This window comes from Malaya genurostris, chromosome 2 (genome assembly GCF_030247185.1).
Source record: "Malaya genurostris strain Urasoe2022 chromosome 2, Malgen_1.1, whole genome shotgun sequence".
NCBI classification, from domain to species: domain Eukaryota; kingdom Metazoa; phylum Arthropoda; class Insecta; order Diptera; family Culicidae; genus Malaya; species Malaya genurostris.
In genome coordinates, this window is record NC_080571.1 from 134,168,756 (window position 1) to 134,191,092 (window position 22,337).

The 22,337-nt window shown below is 33.6% G+C and overlaps 1 protein-coding gene across 6 annotated transcripts in view; it reads left to right on the forward strand.

Annotated features, from left to right (window-relative positions):
• Positions 1–22,337, forward strand: part of LOC131429404 (GAS2-like protein pickled eggs) — a 556,322-nt gene that overhangs the window by 236,670 nt on the left and 297,315 nt on the right. For all 6 annotated transcript variants that reach the window (XM_058593488.1, XM_058593485.1, XM_058593486.1 and 3 more), the window contains one exon: positions 11,405–11,652. In XM_058593488.1, coding sequence (XP_058449471.1) covers positions 11,405–11,652 — 248 coding nt within the window. The remainder of the gene's footprint in view (positions 1–11,404; positions 11,653–22,337) is intronic.

Here is a 22,337-nt window from a genome sequence, read left to right on the forward strand (position 1 = left end):
ATCGGACCATGAAACAGAATAGTGTGGTCAAAATTCGTGCTCGGAAACTATATGACTAGGTGCTGACCAAGTTCAACGGGTGTCTTCTGATGGACGATGAAACCTGTGTCAAGGCTGACTTCGGTCAAATCCCAGGTCAAAAATTTTACTTGGCAACGGCTCGGGGGGATGTTCCAGCCAAATTTAAATTTGTTTTTGCCGACAAATTTGCAAGAAAATTTATGATTTGGCCGGGCATTTGCAGCTGCGGCAAAAGAACGAAAGTTTTCGTTACAAATAAGACAATGACATCGGAACTATACCAAAAAGAGTGTCTCCAAAAACGAATTTTGCCGTTCATTCGATCCCACGACCATCCTGTAATGTTTTGGCCAGATTTGGCAAGCTGTCATTACAGCAAAGCCGTTTAAGAATGGTATGCAGAGAAAGTGGTCCAGTTTGTTCCGAAAAACCTTAACCCACTCAACTGCCCCCAGTTCCGCCCTATTGAGAAATACTGGGCAATCATGAAGAGGAGACTCAAGGCAAAGGGAAACGTTGTCAAAGACATCAATCAGATGACGACCTGGTGGAATAAGATAGCTAAAACGATGGACGAAGAAGGTGTGCGCCGCCTACTGAGCCGTGTTACAGGAAAAATTCGAGAATTCCTTCAAAACCGTGACGAATAATTTTATCCGTATTTTTTCTTAAAAGTATGAAGAAAACGCTACATTTGTATAAAAAAAGATATTGAATACAATAATAAATAACTGAAATACAGGCAAATGTCTTTGTTCCAATTCTAAATGAAGCAAGCTTTAGTAGTCCCAAAGTAGATTTATATATCCACCAACTAACAAGGTTTGCCACCTAGATCAATTTACCAGTAAATTTTATAAAAATGTGCACCTCGTTTCGCCATTGCTTGTGAAAAAATGTTCATGAAATTGAATTTTTTTTACTAATCTCACTATAATACCGAAATCGGAAGTCGGATTTGAATCAACTTTTTGAGAACTTTTTTAAAAATTTCAAGACCTTTCATTTGCATCTTAATGAATTCAAAGAAAATTGAATGCGCATTTTCTCATAGACTTGCACATATTGCTCCGTAATTCCGGAACCGGAAGTAGGATAAAAATAAAATTCAACAGCTATATATGGGATCATAAGACCTTTCGTTTGAATCTAAGTTTGTGAAAATCAGTCACGTCATCTCTCAGAAAATTAGGTGGATTTTTTTCCATTTTTTGGTGCATATCACCCTGTAATTCCGGAACCGGAAGTCTGATCGGAATAAATGGGACCATAAAACCTTTCATTTGAATCTGAGTATGTGAAAATCGGTTCAACCATCTCTGAGAAAATCGAGTGACATTATTTATCACACACACATACATATACGTACACTCACACATACACACAGACATTTGTAGGCCTCGGTTTAAAAGTCGATTTTTACAGTGATTGTATAACCTTTGCATATAGCATTAGCATTAGCATTAGCATTAGAGACCGCCCGTGTGTTGCTACTCCGTTATTGATCTGGACCAATTGAGATTGCAAAATGATTTTTTGAAGTAACATGTTTGGGAATAACACATTGTTTCACACTGTGCAAACTGTATTGAACCATGCATGCTGATCAATACCGACGCCGGCCACGTCCGAATACAGAGGGAAAGGATTGTTAGTTCGCTGCATGTTGCTACTAAGAACCGAGGAATCCTCTGCATTCCCACATGCATCACAGGAGAGGATACTTTGTTAGTAAATGTTTTAATAATGTTATCATGTGTTTATTACTCTGGGTAGCCGGCTACCAAGAATGTTGTAAAGTATTATGGTTTTGTGTGTTACTTTGTGCTGGCAATATAATGCACGAAACAGTCAATCTCCGAAATTGACAAAACTCCGGACAGCCGCTTGTCGAGTATGCAGTCACTCGTTTATGCATCTACCTATCGCGTTTTTTTTAGTCATGCAATAAAAAACACATGCGGATTGATAAAAAAAGGTACCACTGCTAGGTGGATTAAGCACGTTTTTATAAATGAAACTACGTGATACAAAATAAACGAGCGAATAGGATTTAGACAAAAAAAGTTGATTAATTGAAATATTCTAAACAATTATTATAAAATCATTTTAAATCACCAAACAAAGGTCAACAGATTTCACACGCGTCTTGATTCTTTATTATTTCCGCTTTATTAGTTTAATTATTTATTAAAATTAATAATTGGTTACATTAGTTGATCTGGGCAGCCGGCTACCGAGAAAAATATTAATTTACTGTTTGAAATATTAATATCAAGTGTTTTTTACTATGTATTCAATATACCGATATATGTTATCTCTGTTATTAACTTTGTAATATAAACGGATTTGCGCAATGGTTGATTTTTATCATTCATTTTATAATCCTGAAAGACAATCAATAACATGGAAGAAGAAATCATTCCTAATAAAACTTTTCTCCGAAGCTAGACGGAAATTGATAGGTTGAATAAAGAGATGATTTAGTAAAATAGAGTAATCAGAAGTAAAACATTGAAAATATCTGATAACTGAAAGTAAAAAGAAACTCCTGCAATTGTCGCCTTTTACGACATGGAAGCAGGAACCCAGTGGATCTATTCTTGGTTCATTTTTTCCGCCGGATTCCACACGGCATCTAGGCTGGTACTGTCCGGAGAGAGCTAATAGGTACTATCAATCTCCTAGTGGACCCCAGCCCCTTGATTGTATAACCTTTGCATATATGGCAAAAAGACGGTCAAAAGTTTGTACTGGCTTTCATTGACGTTCAAGAGCTTAGGTGTCTTAACAAAAGTTTCTCCGTATTGTATGACGCCAATTTCGAGTTACAAAAATGTTTTTATTCATTGATTTTTTTTCACTTTACAGTTTTGAAGAAATAATATTTTGAGTGTTTTTACTCTTCACTTAATTTTTGTACAAAAATTATTTTTCGAGATATATCATAAGTACATTAGTATCTACTACAAAGTTTTAGATAACGTCGAAATAAATAACTTTGCCAAAAGCAACAATTTGATATGACGTCATTTTCAGAAGATAAATGAAATTTTATGGAAAAAGTAAGTGTTTTTGAAATTATCTTTACGCAAAATTGTGGAGCTTTGTGAACGTAAACCAATCGTTATATGATTCTCCGTACTCTACATATAACACAAGTTGTGAAAGTTTCAGAACTGGGTTATTTCGGGCTTTTTATTTGAAGGTTTTATTACACACTAAGGTCTCTTTTAAAACCGTGTTAATTGCGGAAACCTTGCAAAAAAAACCGCGTTGAAAATTTGACGTAATAATTCCAAAAACCGAAGATTAGAGTATTTGTTTGTTTTGTTTTTGATAAAATGTTTTTTACATGCCTCATGCCTTTTGTGTAATGCATTCGGTTTTCAAAAGAACGATAATACGTACAATTAGAACGTTCGACTAAAGAAGTACTAATAATACCACCCGTAAACACCTTCACTGCAAATAATGCTTGAGAATAAGTTCTTTTCAATTCCTAAGTTGCGATGTGTAGTAAACACTAACGATCTTAATAGTCATTTTTTTAATTAAATGAGTGGGAAGACATGGGTATTGGATAAAGATCTATGCACGCAGCGACAGAATTAAAAAGGAAGAATTCATAGAGATGAATATGGATCAAATTAGAAAAGGTATTACTATGTGTCATGCTGAAGCAACTCATTTCATCGGCGTAAATCATATTACTACTAGAGTTATATTATTCAAATGGGTATAAAATACTGTACTGCTCGATATAATGAAGAGTGAAAGAGATTAGTAAATCCAACTATTTCTTCAACGCTACGAAATTCTCGATAATATCATGGACGATGCTGACATCATACACCACAACTGAGCGGAAGAGACGCTGTCGTGTAATTTACAAGATGGGAGAAAGTTGTCGCTAGCGACGGACAATACTTTGAATAATACATCTGTAAGCACTTTTTCGCAATAAAGCTTCAAATTTTGGAAAAAAAAAACGGCGGAAGCAAAGTTGTACACCTAATATGAGAAAGGCATCATTACACCACTAGGTGGATTAAAACAGGTTTTTTTGTAAGAAGTCACAGTGACAGCAGTCCCTCGCTTCAGTTTTACACTGGACTCTTGATAAGATTTGCTTCTTTCAGTTTCTATTTTAAATCAACACACAGACGTTCCTAGGCTATGGTGCCCACTTGGTCATATATCCAGCAATTCCATGAGAAAATGATATAGAATCAGAAATTCGTTATCTTTGGTTCCACCGTTCTCTATCGAAAAATGTTTCTATGTTAAAGTAGACTAAAGTAGATCTTTCTCCACTTTTTGGATAACTGGTTTATTTTATATTTCCTAACTTGGTAACCGTTGAACAGATTTATTTAAATTTTTGATATGTTGTCCAAAAATATCAATAGTTTCTAAGCGAAACACGTAGATGTGATAAAGTTGGAGTTTTTTGGTTAAAACGCTAATTGTGTAAGCTTTCAGCGATTTTCATGGGTTGTAGATTAAGATCGTCACATTTTTGAACATTTTTCGAAAAAAAATTTACATATTTAAAAATTGGCGTAGTGTAGATTACCATTTTCGAGATACATTTTGTTTGCGAATTTCAAGTCGCATTTACCGACAAATTTCAACGTGAAATTTTCAAAAGATTATTACTCAAAACCCGAAAATTTTGCTCTTCTTTTGAATATTAGGACTTTCAAAACCATCAAGACCATAAAAAAGTGAAACAATCACAGAAATCTTACTTTTTATATTTTCATATTTTTTCTTTACCAGTCGGTTCTGAATAGTCGTTCACCTTTTGGCTCCTATAAAATTTTTCTGACTATCTTGAGTTGCATCGATTCAAGGCGTCAGTTTTCTTAAGGCTCTCTGAATCACTAATAGTATTTTTGGAAACTAATAAGTCTGTTTGTCGTTCTGAGCTGATCTGAGCTGAAGTAGATCGCCCGTAGTTGCACTTCGTGATTGACCGAATGAATGAAAATGTTCAATGAACCAAAAATAAAGCTTGGGTGAAGCAAATCATTTTCACTGTACATACCCACTCACTCCTAACTTTTTATTAAATGATCAATAACGACGCTGGATACGACCAAAGGCTGTGCTACTGAGGGAAAGGAAGGAATGTTAGTCCGATACTCGTTGTTTCCAGAGACCGCGGGTACCACTGTATCTCCACGAGCATCACGGGATAGGAGATTTGTTAGTAGGGAGGGAAAGAGATCCGGATATGTGTTGGTAAACAATATGATCTCAACAAAACCTGATTTTCGATGCTCAGGAGAAATATAATAAGTAAGAAAAATATAAAAGTTACGATCTCACCAGTATCCCTTTTCTCCTGCTCGATCTGCTGTCAGCAACGCGAGATGAAACACGACCACTGAAAGAATAAAATGAAAACACTGGCGAATGTGTTCGCCGCAGACCAACCCTAGACCTTCAGTCTGAATGACACGATCGACTTGTAAACTTTCACACATTCCATAGAAATCCGACAACACCGACAACGACATGCAGACGGCGCTTCGATCGGTTGACAGGTTAACATCGTTGAATTTGGGGCGGCAAATTCACAGTATCCGCCGCTTGAGCATCTTTAGTTTCTCGGATCAATATTATTCAATAAATAGCACTCTCACTACTAAACACATACTTGTCATACCTGCACTATCACTCAAAATAACTATTTCTTCCCAATTTTTAACAATACGTATCAAACAACACTTATACTTTTTTGAGAGCAGCTCCAGGACACCGCATCGCACTCCCAGTCTCTAAAATGGACGTTTGTCGTTCTGGGAAGAAACAACAATCTATGCCAACAGTGGTGGTGATAATCTCCGACTTCAAAGCGTTCCGTACTGAACTTTCTACGTTTCTTCCGGAAGTAAAAGTCTCATTTCAAATCGGACGAAGAAACGATTATTTAGTCTTGAATGATGGATTGGAAGATTACTAATGTCTTCTTCGGTATTAGTCCAAGAAATTTTATAAATTTTATTCATATGATATAAAATCAAATAGACCATTCAAGGCTGTCTTGAAAGGTTTATAAACTGATCAAAATACAGAATTTGAAAATGACCTAAAAAATGTTTTGTTTTGCCTTTTTCCAAATAATACTTATGAGAAAAGAGCTAATGGTATTTCTCAATCACGTTCTGGGATTTCCCATGAACTTTATCTAATACACTTCAATCGAAGTGAAGTAAACAATTTGGAAAGTTTAGACAAAGTACGTTTCATGTTCCATTATAACATTATAAATGGCATAACATATTGCCAACTTAACACAACGACGTCGTTGCCAAGGCTTCGGCTATGGTACCAAGAATTGTCATATGGACATATGACGTCCAATGAATGAAGCCACTGATAAATTTTCATGTTCAATGTGCGATCTAGAGCGACGCTAGGTTGCTAAAACAAACATATCAGAAGTTGTTTGGGCGACTCTGGGTGAGCTCTCGGGCTGCTCTGATCAATAAACGAAAACGGTATTAGACAACAACAAGTCAAAACGACCTTAAATTGATAGAACATAGTTGAGAACCAAAAGAAACGATACAAATGCCACGCCTAAGTCATTCTAATTCGCTTATTTCGTCGAATGTAAAACAGAAAACCTGTTTTAATCCACCTAGTGGTGTAATGATTCCTTTTTCATATCTCTCATATTCTCACATATTACCTTGGGGTACTTTTCGAAATATTTTTTTTATTCTTAAAAAAAAGAAAGGTTTGTCCATAAACTAATACAGCCTACAGAGTGAAACAGTATGCAGATCGGCTGAGATGGTCTTCTGAGAAAACGAAGTGAGTTCCACTATTGCAGGTACTTACAAAACCGGAATTCGGGAACCGGTATAATCGAAGCTGGTTCGAGAAAAGTGACTGAGAAATTAGTTTACGTTACGAAGTTTGTGAAAATCGGTCAAGTAAAGTGAGTGAGATCCGTTTTGCAATATATGACCACTATTTCTGGTGCTTCCGGAATCAGAAATCGGGAATCTGGATAGCTGGAATCGGTTTGTTTGGTTGTCTACCTATTGGAGTAGTTTCGAGGCCAACTAGGAATTTGTTGTACGCTTTTCGTTTCGCCGCGTTTAGTGACGTTAACAAATTTTTAGCACACTTTACCCTATAAATCTGAAACCGGAAATCGGATCTGGATGAAATTTGGAAGTTCTGTATGGGATCATAATACTTTTCAAAAATCGGTCATGCCATCTCTGAGAAAATTGAAAAAGTAAGTTGAAATAGGAATTTTCACATTAATCACCCTGTAATTCTGGAACTGGAAGTTGGATCGAAATAAAATTCAGAAGCTTTGTATGGGATGCCTTTCATTTGAATCTAAGTTTGTGGGAATCGGTTCACCCGTCTCTGAGAAAAGTAATTGCTCTTATTTTATTTTTTTCGCATATCACCCTGTAATTCCGGAACCTGAAGTGGGATTTTAATAAAAATCAGGAGCTTTGTATGGGGCTACAAGACTAAGACATACTGACATTTTGCATACTCGACAAGCCGAGTCGAATGGTAATGCACTTAATTCTTTTAATGTAAACAAACAAAAAACAGGAACGCTTTCCAATTCATCGTCTAACGAAAACAGTTTATTATCAGGTAGATCGGCCACGTCATCTTCTTCTAATGACAGTTACGCTAGCTAGGTAGACAACTATCTACCAGTAATCCTTCAATGCCATTCGCTTCTTAAACCGATTTATGCGATATAGCGGAAAATAAAATGATCTACAGCTGAACAGTTTTTTCAAATGATCATCCAAATGTATTCATCACTTTTTGAAGCATTTCAAGTTGGGTGACAATTTGCCAATAATATTATCATGAATTTGAAATTTAACAATGATAGTTAATAATTATTTAAACATCTTAAAATGGAATGCTTGATCTTTCAAATCGAGAGAAGCTGAATTTTATAATTTTCTCAAAGTTCATAAAATTCACATCGCTATTGTTACAGAAACATTTCTTAAACCAAATGTCAAATTGAAAAGCAATCCACATTATGTGGTTCATCGATTTGACAGGTTTACTGGATTGGGTGGAGGAGTTGCCATTTTTGTCCAATGGCAAATCAAACATCGAATTTTACCTTCTTTCAATACTAAAGTTATTGAAAGCTTGGAAATCGAAGTTGAAACCATTAATGGAATTTATTTCATCGCTGGAGCATATTTGCCATTCCAATGCACCGGTGAACAATTAAATTTCCTTAAAGACGATTTTCAAAAACTCAAAAAATATCGACAGAATTTTTTCATAATAAGGGACCTTAATGCAAAGCATGCCCAGTGCAATTGTAGGCAAAATAATTGTAATGGTAAAAACTCTGCTGGTTACTTTACTGTTCTTTATCTCAGTAATCCGACTTGTTTCTCTTCCATGATAAACCCCTCTACATCAGATCAAAGTCACATTTGCAGTGAACTGTTTACTCATGCTGACTTTGACTCAGATCATCTTCATGTTACAATCAGACTTTCCAATGAAGCTATATTTAATCCAATTAGTTCTATATTCAACTATTAAACTATTATAGAGCTAATTAGTTTGATAATTTGAATCATTACATTATCGAAGCTAGGAATCTTTCAGTTCCCAAAGATCAAACTAAATCATATTCTCTTATCATGATGACAATGTTCAACTGCTCATTCGGTTGAAAAATATTCATCGACGACAATATCAATGTTCTCGTGATCCTGCTCTGAAAAACATAGTTAAGGATTTAAAAAAAGATTTTAAACATAGATCTACTCTTTTGCGAAATGAAAGTTTCGCTAAAGAAGTTGAACAAATTAAACCATAATCTAAACCATTCTGGAAACTTTCTAGTATCGTTTTTCAATGAGAACACACGTGGAATGTTTTGCTTGATTCGTGCACTTTTCGTGCAGCTGGGCAATCAAAATAGGTGCACTGTGTTTTATTGATTTGCACCGCACGAAAAAATGCACTTTCGGGGTAATTCGCAGGCAACTATTTTGCACTCGTTTTCTTTTCCGAGCAGCAAACGTGCAAACCATACTTTACAAAACCGTTTCATTGATCGGCTGTCAGGGCAAACACTGGCACCGAGTGAGTGGAATCAATGAAAAAGGACATAAGGTTCTTAAGAAACCACAGAAACCAATTCCCGCTCTCAAGGAAGGAAATCAAATACTGCTTACAAATAACGAAAAACCTCAATAACTCAAGTCCCATTGAAAATGAAGTCTCACTGAAATATGATCATCTTTCAACTCAAGTGCTGTTACAAGATGACATTACTGAGATGAATTTTGATGAAATTAAGTTAATCATTAGGAAAGTTAAAAGTATAAAGGCTCCTCGTAATGATAGATTCCATCATTACGAGGACCCTTTATGTTTTAAGCTAATATTCTTATTAGAATCTTCCCGATGTTGCCTTTCAACAAGTGTTTTTCATTACCTTAGTTCCGTAAGAGATGAAAAAACGCTAAAGCAATTCCCATTCTCAAACCTAATAAAAACCCAGCAGAAATATCAAGTTATCGACCAATTAGTTTACTTTCTATCAGAAAACTTTTTGAGAAAAAAATATATCTTGTTGAAAATGATGTCTCATATAAATGAGACTTCAATTTTTTTACCAGAGCAGTTGGGTTTCGTCATGAACTTTCAACTACTCATCAAGTTGTAAGATCATTATGAAAGCAAATAAATCTACTGAAGTTGTTCCAGTTTTCTATTTATTTGATCGAAATGATTCAAATTATTTAACTGATCGTACTCTTCAGGTTAGCTATCAGAATTGTAAATCTGAATTGCTACCCGTACGAGCAGGTGTTCCGCAGGGTTCGAGCGTAGCTCCAATCTTGTATAATATTTTCCCATCTGATCTTCCAAATCTACCCGTTGGTTGTCAGAAATCGTTCTTCTGTGACGGCACAAGTCTGTTAGCCATAGTTAGAAATCCAAGAGTGATCTGCAGTCGCTTACAAAGAAGTTATTGTGAAGTGATTATCTGTCAAAATGGAAAATTTCACCAAATGCAATTAATTATCTTTCCTCTTAAGCCAAGAGCTTCTTTTCTTAAACCAAACAATTATCACGTTATCACATTTGGTCAAGTGGTTGTTCCACCAGGAAGAAAACGCTTGAAAGGATTCAGAATAAAATTCCGAAAATGATTTTGAAACGTCCTCCCTGGTTTAATACGAATGAAATACACAGACTCAATTAGAACCATTAGGTGTAATGTCACAATATTATAAGCAAATTCCGACAAAAATCGATGCAATCTTCAATTGACCATTAAGACCATTATCACCATTACACAATACAAGTAGGTTTACAATTTTCTCTAAACAAAAATAATTGCGGAAACAAATGATCTCTTAAGGGTAATAACCAAATCATGTATATAATAGGGCTGAAAAGTTACCACTTGTGGCAGAACACCCAATTCAAATCTTAATAATTCAATTTTAACTCCTATTTCAATAAATAATACATTAAACAAAATAATAAATATTTCACATAACATATTCAAAACTTTGGCTTTGTCGTTCATAAGTTGGGCATTGTTGATAATTGCATGACTTAAAAGTTTCAACATATTGTAATTCCAAATCAAAAAATTCCACTTTGCTTATTTTCATTAGTTGTTTAGAAAGGCATGTGTTTAAAAAAACATGAATACATGGCGCCCTTTATCTAAAAATCATTGAAGCCGGTTAAAACTTATACAGTCAGCATTTTCAACCATAAAACTCAAACTTTTTTATAACTTCGCAGTTTACTATAGTTCATTATATATCATCGTAGCCAACCAATCCAAAAAATTAAAAATATCGGATGAGTAATTAGCAATTTGTGATAAAGTGGTCTAGTAGCAAAAATTATGAATTTCTGAGAGGGCGTATATTTTTTTTTGAGGAATTGTTGTTATACGTTAATGTATGTATATACGTAAATACATACACACACACACACACATATATATATATATATATATATATATATATATATATATATATATATATATATATATATATATATATATATATATATATATATATATATATATATATATATATATATATATATATATATATATATATATATATATACGAATTTGAAGATATATATATATATATATATATATATATATATATATATATATATATATATATATATATATATATATATATATATATATATATATATATATATATATATATATATATATATATATATATATATATATATATATATATATATATATATATATATATATAGACAGATATATAGAGAAAAATTTCGTTACATGTAATATAAATTCAATTATTTATTCCTACATACTATTCATTAGGCATGCTGGCACCAATGTTAGTACAAATGGAGAGACAAATCGATCGCGAAATCGCAGCTGATAATAGGGCTAATGGTATTGGTTGTGGAACACAAACCGATTGTTATAAACAGTCTGAAGAAGCAAGAACTGTCGGAGGACTTTTCGATTCCGACAGTGAAGATGAGGATGACACAAACGAAACCATGCTTATGTATGGGCCCCAACCTCAAATTGTTACGAACGATTTGAAAAGTTTAGATGAAATGGTAAGTATATTGGAACTGATGCATACCCGTAAAAAAATAAACCATTGATTTTACAGCAAAAACAATTGATTCACAACTAGATCTATGGCTTACAATATATTTTATTGTATCGTGACAAGATTTTTTTCATTTCCAACGATTCAATATATTGTTTCTACAATTCTACAATCGAATTTATTGTACACGTGGTGTTTCAAACAATATGCAAACTGTACATTTGATTGTTTTCCAAGAAAACATGTATGAGAAAATTTTATGATTTGAATTGTTACGATACTTAACAACTTATACATTCTATTGTAAAAAGCATGTTCACAATTAATTGGATAGTGTATAACAATACATTAAAATATTTTTCAATGGTTAAATCAAAATTGTGGCAGGTTTTGTAACAGTAAATCGTATTGTTTTTCTACAATATTTTTTATTCGGGTATCGGGGTATTTCAGAGACAACAATCAGCGCACATATTTGCTTCCTAAATTTAACCAGGTTAGGTAATCAATTGTATGGTTTTAGAGCAAAGTTTCAAGTGATTTCTACATTTTTCATATCCGATGAACCAAACACACTTATTTATACATTAAAACCTTATTTAATCCACCTAGTTGTGTAATGATACCTTCCTCATATTACTGATATTTCCAAAAATATCACTAGAAGAATCTGTGTAGATATATTTTTTCGATCTTTAATGAAATAAGAAACTTTCTTTGAGTATAAACTAACATAAACTTTTGAATTTGTAAACAGTTATGGCAAGTTAATAAGAATTTTCGTTAATTTTGCATCATCGAACTAAATAATTAAACACACTTTACCCTATAGTTCTGGAACCGGAAGTCGGTCGCGGATAAAAATAAAACAGCAACCTATGTGACTGTAGAAACTTTTATTTAACTGCCATTAGAAGAAGATGATTTGGACGATCTATCTATTAATAAATTGTTTTCGTTAGAAGATGAACTGGGAGACGTTCCTGTGTTTTGATTATTTACATTAGAAAAATTGTCTACCTGTTACGTAACTATCATTAGAAAAAGTTGATGACGTGGCTGATCTACCTGTCATTAAATTGTTTTCGTTAGAAGACGAATTTGAAGGCGTACCTGTTGTTTTGTTTAAAATTCGAAGAAACTAGTGCCTTAGAAGAATTAGGTGTGGTATTTCTAACGGTGTTTTGATTTTCAGGTATGTTCTGTATACTTAAGGTCGTTGATTTGACTTGTCTAAGCGAACGAGCGTTTAAAATTTTTTCCCTGACAGGACATTTCAAATAATTGGATTTATGATTTCCATCGCAATTTGAACATGAATATTTATCAGTGGTTTCATTCATTGGACACACGTCTTTCGAATGCGATTTACCACAATTCAAACACCGTATATCCATATGACAATTTTTGGTTCCATGGCCGAAGCCTTGGCAACGACGACATTGTGTTAAGTTTGCAATACGATTATGCCGTTTATAATGTTCCCAATAAATTTTAATGTGGGAAATGAAACGTACTTTTTCTAAAGTTTTCAAATTGTTTACATAACTTCGATTGAAGTGTATTAGGTGAAGTTCATGAGAAATTCCAGATCGTGGTTTAGAAGTACCATTCGCTCTTTTTTCATAAGTATTACTTGGGAAGGGGCGAAACCAAGCAATTCTTTTAGTTAATTTTGAATTTCATCAGTACTTTGATTATTTGATAAGTCTTTCAAGACAGCCTTGAAGGGTCTGTCTGATTTTATATCATATGAATAAAATTTATGAAGTTTCTCGGACAAATATCGGATAAGACGTTCATAATCTTCCAATCCATCAACCAAGACTTGACATTCTCCTCTTCGTCCGATTTGAAAGGAGACTTTTACTTCCGACAGAAAAGTAGAAAGCTCAGTACGGAATGCTTTGAAGTCGGAAATCATCACCGTCACTGGTGGTATAGATTGTTGTTTCTTCCCAGAACGACTAGCGTCCATTTTGGGAATTTTCTTCTATGTCACTACAATCGGACTCAGGAAGAATCTCGTAAATATTGTTAGACGGCATAGAATCAACGGAAGGGAAGTCCGTTCGTTGTCTTTTATTTTTACGTTCAGATTCTATACGATCGTGAATGTTATTAGAAAAATGTTTAATAACGGATTGTGATTTATACCGTATTGAATTATTTTTAGCCTTAGGCTTGTTGCCTTTCCGGTTGGACACAGGCATTTTTGAAATGAATGAAATTTGAAATTAAATTAACTAGGCTAAATTAGTCTTTGATTAGACTCCTAGTTTGGAAAAGACTTACTTTACTATGGGGTGCCTTTTCCAAATTTACCCTCTGAGAGAGTGATAAGTTTTTTTATCGTAATTATATCTTGTTGTATCTAACGAATCAAGACAATTTTTGCTACATGCCATCGGGAATATGATCACAATTTTATGATAAAATTATCAGTTGTGTGACATAATCTCGAATAATTCAAAATTAAAATTTTCTGAAATGTTTGATATAAACGAGTATCAAAGAGGATAATTCATAAGGCGCGTTTGCTTTTCTCGTATTTTTGAAGCTCATAGCTAAGTGATCTGTGAAGGGATTTATATAATCTAACTGCCAATAGAATCGAAATTTTTCAATTTAAACGTGTATAGCAAAAGCATTGAAGTATTTCAATAGTACACTATTTAAAAACCTGTCTCATTTGACCCTTGTTAGCACCAGCCAATAAGAACGCATTCTGAGGAAGAGAACAAAATATCTGCAGCTGTACAACAAATCGTTCGAGAAAAATGTTCTGAAAAGTGGTGAATATCGTAGTGAGTTCCTCAATTTGGTTCTTCTGAATGCTAGAAACGAATCCTGTAGGGATTCGTTTCTGTGTGTGCATATTGATAGTTTATTTCAATAAATTATGAAAATCCGAAATGAAATAATCGACATTAAAATTCTGTATGCGGCTATTTTTATAGCCGTTAGGACCGCCCATTAATGAAAAAGCTACAAACGAAATCACGTAAAGAGAGAGCTCCTAGCAAAAATTGGATCCATCTGGATTCTATCGCCACTGCGAGCAGATGTATTTTGTGTCGTTTGCAAAGCTAGTTTCGCTTCCGACACGAGCGATTACGTCACAGCTGCCACTCATTTTCATTGGTGAAAAAACAACGGTGAAGAGCATCACACAAAATCAGCCGTTCTAATGGCTCTAAAAGTTTTCTAAAGAACTATTAGGAATTGATTTTCTCAAGTCTAAGGTAAATATCCTCAGTTAAGTGCAAATCTAGAACAGTTTGGTTAGATTTGTGCACTTTTCGCTGTGTGAAATTCACAGTAATCGAGATCAAGTGAAGCTTTCTTTGTTTTTGCAAAAAATGTTCCAAAGTTTAATGTCGTAGAGAATTACGCAATTTGACCCTCCTGAATGCTAGAAACGAATCTCTACAGCATCTTGCTATTTTCTTTCAATAAATTATGCGAATCCGAAATGAAATAATCGAAATTAAAGTTCGGTATGTGGCTATTTTTGTAGCCGTTATAACCGCCCATCAGTGAAAAAGGTACTAACGAAATAACGTAAAAAGGAACCTCCTAACAAAAATTGGACAAGAACGATTACGTCACAGCTTCCAGTCATTTGCATTGGTAAAAAAACAACGGTGGAGCATTACACAAATTAGGCCGTTCTAGTGGCTCTTAAGGTTTTCTAAAGAACTATTAGTAATTGTTGTTCGCAAGTTGAAGGTAAATATCCTTAGTTTAGTGCAAATCTAGAATAGTTTGGTTAGATTTGTGCACTTTTCGCCGTGTGAAATTCACAGTAATCGAGATCAAGTGAAGCCTTCTTTATTTTTGCGAAAAATGTGAAAAGAGGGAATGCTTGCATAATTCATACAATTGATCAACTAATTGATATTCGGAGGTGGGAGGTGTTCAGGAACATGTCATTTGTTTTCGTATTCATGACATCCAGTTATGTCTCTGACATTACCCACCCGCCTTTTTTATCCGGTTCAAGAAATGAAGATATTTTTTACTATTATATATATGATCTGAATCTGTTTTTTACACCCAATGTTTTTATCCGGTGTTTGTATTTAAAAATATTTAAACAAGTTTTTCATAATCATACTTCTTCAATTGAGTACACTTTCTCTCAGAGTTTACTGAACCGATTCTCATATGAAAGGTCTTGTGATATTATACAATGCTCAAAAATTTTAGTTGAATCCGAATTCCGGTTATGGAGTTACAGGGCGATAAGTGCAAATATTTTGATTATAAGGGTGCTTTTCATAAGTGACCGTGTAGAGAGCAGCGATTCGCTTTAAAATTATTTATAAATTTCTCTAATTACTAGATCTTGCTGACAGATCACCAAATAATCTCACTGCAATTATACCGGTCCCCAGTTTCTGGTTTCGTAAATAACGGAAAATAGTGAATTTTTTAGTGGAGATTTCTCAGAGATGAATGGGTGGATTTTCATAAACTTAGGTGTAAAAGAAAGGTATTATAATTTTATACGATACTCCTGAACTTTTTGCGAATCCGACTTTCGGTTTCGGAATTACAAGGTGATATAGGCTAAAACTTTCAAACAGTCGGATCTGTTCAATACTGTTCACAAATTGAAAAGGCGATACTAGTTTTTTTTCCAAATAAACTTTTATGTTTTCATTCAAGACTCAATTACTTTCATTCAATTAATGAATTAGTAAAACTATGAGAGAGTAACAAGAGAAAGGATTTATCACACCTCCAGGTGGGGTAAAACAAGGTTTTAAGTAAATTCCCATCGATTTAAGCCTAGACATAATGGAACATACAAAAATGCAAACATATATTTACTTTCATGTATCTAGATAGATTAAACATTATTGGGTGATTCGAACAATTTTGTTGAATTAAGGTGATTGCATAAAGGTAATAAATATTTTTATACTAGCTGAATAACCCGGTGTTGCTCAGAAATGTTTCGTGAAGATAAGGCCGAAAAAATGCTCGAAGTTGTCCTGCTTAGTGAAATACTCTGATTGTAGCTAAACATAACTAAGACGGCAACCCGATTAAACAAAACTCGGTACATGCTCAGAATGCTCACGGTCAGTTTCCCATCTCAGATCTCACAATAATCATAATGTTCATGGTATTCTCGTCCAATCGGGTCAGTTTTATGTTGTTATGTTTTCCGTAAAATTCGATCAATTTTACCTTATACTTCTGATATTTAAGACACTAAGCTTAAGCTATACAAATAACCTTATAATCTCCATTGATAATGGTATTATCTGTATTTGCAAGAAGCATCGTTTCTCGTCGAATAAATTTTATATTGAACTCCCCCATTTTTAGTAAACTTACTACAACTCTGCTCTGTGAAAACCACCCTTATGACACCCTCTGAATAGTGTACAAAGTATCTGTGCTCTCCAAACAGTATCGATTCCCAACTTTGGTACATGCGCCAAGCTTGATGACGATTTGTTTGGTTGTTTCATATATATGCTGAAACTTGCGTACACTCGCGTTCATGTTCAGATAAGGATTATTGTTAAAAAAGTATCGATTTTCGTTGAATTAAATAATTTTCCTCCTGGTGCGACGCTAACCTCCCCCCTCAAAAATACCCATCTCTGAAGAGCAAGAAGTATCTGTGCCATATTTGATAGCCATCCGTTGAGTAGTTCAAGAGTTGGGCCGTTTAAAAAATTACACCCCCAAATCAAAGGCACTTGCTACGTCCGTCCTAATATTATCATATCTTCGGTGTGCAAAATGTTGATTTGGCCCTCAAAACATATCGATTGTCGTAAAATTATATGAATGTTTTCATGACTCCCCATGTTAATGACACTTGCCACACTCCCACCCCAATAAAAATACTCTTATGATTTCTAGCTCTGAAGGTTGTGCGAACGTTTTCAATATTATACCAAGTTTCGATTCGAAGATTGTCATCAGCTGGTGCTGGATCATGTCGATGTTAAGCAATTCCAGAAATTCTTAGCAGATCATCAGACTCGACCTTCTCCGATTTGGATGAAACTCTGCACATGGCTTCAGTATGGAAAACCATAAGTTTTGAACCGATGGAGATGACAATCGATTGGGCACTCTAAAAAAATATACACCGAAAAAATTTTTTGATATTTTTTCTCAATAATTACTAAATAATCCAAAAAAGTTAAATAAAAAAAATCAGGGTTTTATTTTTTGATAATTTTTATTTTAAAGCTGTTATTGAAACCTACATATTGATGGCTATCCCATCCGTGCCTTTTTAAAAATGAAGAAATTACAGCTAAAACAGTTTACGGGTACATGCATGCAAATGATCAAGTTCTTCTCGTTGTAATTCAGAAACCGTTAATCGTCCAGGAAGAAGTTGTAGGGAATCAATAGGGCACTCTAAAAAAAATATACCCTGAAAAAATTTTGATTTTTTTTCTCAATAATTTGAAAATTAAATAAAAAAATTAAATTAAAAATATCAGGGTTTCGATTTTTTTTTTGATAATATTCATTTTAAAGCTCTTATTAAAATCTACAGATTAATGGCTATCCCATCCGTGCCTTTTTAAAAATGAAGAAGTTACAGCTAGAACAATTTACAGATATATTCGAAATTTCAAATTCTCGTTGAAAGATGATCATTTAAACAGTAGAATATTATTCTACAGGTTAAAGATAATAAATTTGTTTATGATATCCTTTCTTCTAAAAGTAGCTGTTCTTGAGATACTTGGATATTTAATTATAACACCGTTTTTTATATTCCCATAAATTGGTTATTTGCTTGCTATATCTACAATTATTACATGTATATGTATCTACAATTATTACAACAGGTTTACAACACTTTGGGAAAACCATATTGTAGTATTGTAACTGTTCCGAAAGAGATTTGTTATAAACTGATATCTGTTCTACGATGCATAACTATTTATATGTGAATCAGGTAGAATTTAGGTAAGCAAAATCGAAACCCTGATATTTATTAAATTTAATTTTTTTAGTTCATTTTGAAATTATTGAGAAAAAAAATCATTTTTTAGTATATGTTTTTTTAGAGTGCCCTATTGATTCCCTACAACTTCTTCCTGGACGCCATTTGTGTACGATGAACGGTTTCCGAATTACAACGAGAAGAACTTGATCATTAACTTCATTAATAACAGCTTTAAAATAAAAATTATCAAAAAAAAATTAAAACCTTAATTTTTTTTATTCAAATTTTTCGGATTATTTTGTAATTATTGAGAAAAAAATCAAAACAATTTTTCAGTGTATATTTTTTAGAGTGCCCAATCGATTCCCTACAACTTCTTCCTGAGCGCCATTTTTGTACAATTAACGGTTTCTGAGTTACAACGATTTGAAAAAGGCAATTTTTGTGAAATGCAAAAATACATACTCCCTTTTTAAAAATCAGTCGTGAGTCGGATTGACCACTCCATCGGTTCAAAACTTATGGTTTGCCATACTGAAGCCATGTGCAAAGTTTCATCCAAATCAGAGAAGTTTGATTCTGATTTAGTCACTTTTTCGTCTACTCATTCCTGGAATTGCTCCGTTGAAGATGATGCTGTGTACGTGTAGGATGTGTTTCCAGTCGATTGACCTGTCTAACCTCAACCTAGCTTGTTTTATGATATTATCAATTTCTATAGACTGTCTATAAGCTTCTTTTGTCAAATTGTTTCAAACTGTTTTAATATAATTCTAAATGAATACAAATTAAATTTGTGAATTAGTGTATGGGAACCTTTTTTTAAGAAAACGGATTTGGTTTTGAAGAAAACGATGGCAGGATTGTTGTTTAGTTCGATTATTTCTATGTAAGAAGGACTGATGAAATTACACCACAAAAGTGTGATGCAACAAGAAATTATAGTAACTCTGGGTGTCATCTTCCAGCTGTATTGTAATTGAATTGAAAAAATAAAATAATGGGATGATTAATTAGGGTTAGAGTACAATATTTAGTTTTATCGTTTTCATTTTAGCTTAGTTTTGTGGATTTTTCTTCTGAGTTAAGATGACGACTTCTAATCATTTTTTTCTAATTCTGCGTAGGGTGTGTGAGATGTTTGATGAAGGTGATTCAAGTTTATGTTACTCACCTCTGGTACCTGTATTGTTTTTTCCGGATGCGTCCAATCCTGATTAAGTTACTGCATTATCAATTTTTGTCGTGAATACGACTTACTTTTCTATGGGGTGCCTTTTCAAAATTTACTCTCTGAGAGAGTGATAAGTTTTTGTCGTGAATACGACTTACTTTACTATGGGGCGCCTTTTCAAAATTTACCCTCTAGGAGAGTGATAAGTTTTTGATCGTAAATATCTCTTGTTATACTTAACGCAACTACATAATTTTTTCTCCATGCTATCAGCAATATAATCAGGAATTTGTGATTGAATTTTCAACAGTGTAAAAAACCATAAATAACTCAAAATCTATTTTTTCTCGAACTTTTGGAAACAACGAGGAAAACTCATCTCGTTTGCTTGCCACGGACGAGGACGACGGTTTTAAGGTAGTCAGGCACATATCAGTTGCGGTGTTCTACTGGCCGAGTGTAATAGTTAAATCTTGACCGAGAATTACTCATTTTTTCTAGTACGTTAGACGGAACTGGATATCGTACTGAGGTTCTTCACCACCATCAGTAATAATGAGGTGGTAAAAACTTCAAATGCTCAGGTGGTGCTTTTCTTCGCATTCCGACGTCGTGGCTAGCAGTAAACGAGCAGTAGTAGAGAACTGAATTTTTAGTTAAATTCAAGAACTAATCTCAGAACCTAGATTCTGGTCCACCTGAATTTTGAAGTTAATTTTTATGTGGAACACATTTTCGTTTTCTATATATTAGAAACTCAAGAAAAATGTGGTCAGGTTTTGAACAATTACAGCTCACCATTTGATTAGAAATATTTCTGCGTATTGATTTGAATGTTCAAAGCCATGTATTTTTAATTGTATATCATTGAAATAATAATTAATAGCTAGCAGTGTCCTATTTTGTCTGCAAAAAATCGCTGGCATACCGGATTTCCCTACTATAGTCGACGGTTTTGAAGAAGTAAGCGATATATCAAAAAGAAAGCATTATAACACCGTTTTTTATATTCCCATAAATTGTTTATTTGCTTGCTATATCTACAATTATTACATGTATATGTATCTACAATTATTACAACAGGTTTACAACACTTTGGGAAAACCATATTGTAGTATTGTAACTGTTCCGAAAGAGATTTGTTATAAACTTATATCTGTTCTACGATGCATAACTATTTATATGTGAATCAGGTAGAATTTAGGTAAGCAAAATCGAAACCCTGATATTTATTAAATTTAATTTTTTTAGTTCATTTTGAAATTATTGAGAAAAAAAATCATTTTTAGTATATGTTTATTTAGAGTGCCCTATTGATTCCCTACAACTTCTTCCTGGACGCCATTTGTGTACGATGAACGGTTTCCGAATTACAACGAGAAGAACTTGATCATTAACTTCTTCATTTTTCGAAAGGCACGGATGGGATAGCCACCAATCTGTAGGTTTTAATAACAGCTTTAAAATAAAAATTATCAAAAAAAAATTAAAACCTTAATTTTTTTTATTCAAATTTTTCGGATTATTTTGTAATTATTGAGAAAAAAATCAAAACAATTTTTCAGTGTATATTTTTTAGAGTGTCCAATCGATTCCCTACAACTTCTTCCTGAGCGCCATTTTTGTACAATTAACGGTTTCTGAGTTACAACGATTTGAAAAAGGCAATTTTTGTGAAATGCAAAAATACATACTCCCTTTTTAAAAATCAGTCGTGAGTCGGATTGACCACTCCATCGGTTCAAAACTTATGGTTTGCCATACTGAAGCCATGTGCAAAGTTTCATCCAAATCAGAGAAGTTTGATTCTGATTTAGTCACTTTTTCGTCTACTCATTCCTGGAATTGCTCCGTTGAAGATGATGCTGTGTACGTGTAGGATGTGTTTCCAGTCGATTGACCTGTCTAACCTCAACCTAGCTTGTTTTATGATATTATCAATTTCTATAGACTGTCTATAAGCTTCTTTTGTCAAATTGTTTCAAACTGTTTTAATATAATTCTAAATGAATACAAATTAAATTTGTGAATTAGTGTATGGGAACCTTTTTTTAAGAAAACGGATTTGGTTTTGAAGAAAACGATGGCAGGATTGTTGTTTAGTTCGATTATTTCTATGTAAGAAGGACTGATGAAATTACACCACAAAAGTGTGATGCAACAAGAAATTATAGTAACTCTGGGTGTCATCTTCCAGCTGTATTGTAATTGAATTGAAAAAATAAAATAATGGGATGATTAATTAGGGTTAGAGTACAATATTTAGTTTTATCGTTTTCATTTTAGCTTAGTTTTGTGGATTTTTCTTCTGAGTTAAGATGACGACTTCTAATCATTTTTTTCTAATTCTGCGTAGGGTGTGTGAGATGTTTGATGAAGGTGATTTAAGTTTATGTTACTCACCTCTGGTACCTGTATTGTTTTTTCCGGATGCGTCCAATCCTGATTAAGTTACTGCATTATCAATTTTTGTCGTGAATACGACTTACTTTTCTATGGGGTGCCTTTTCAAAATTTACTCTCTGAGAGAGTGATAAGTTTTTGTCGTGAATACGACTTACTTTACTATGGGGCG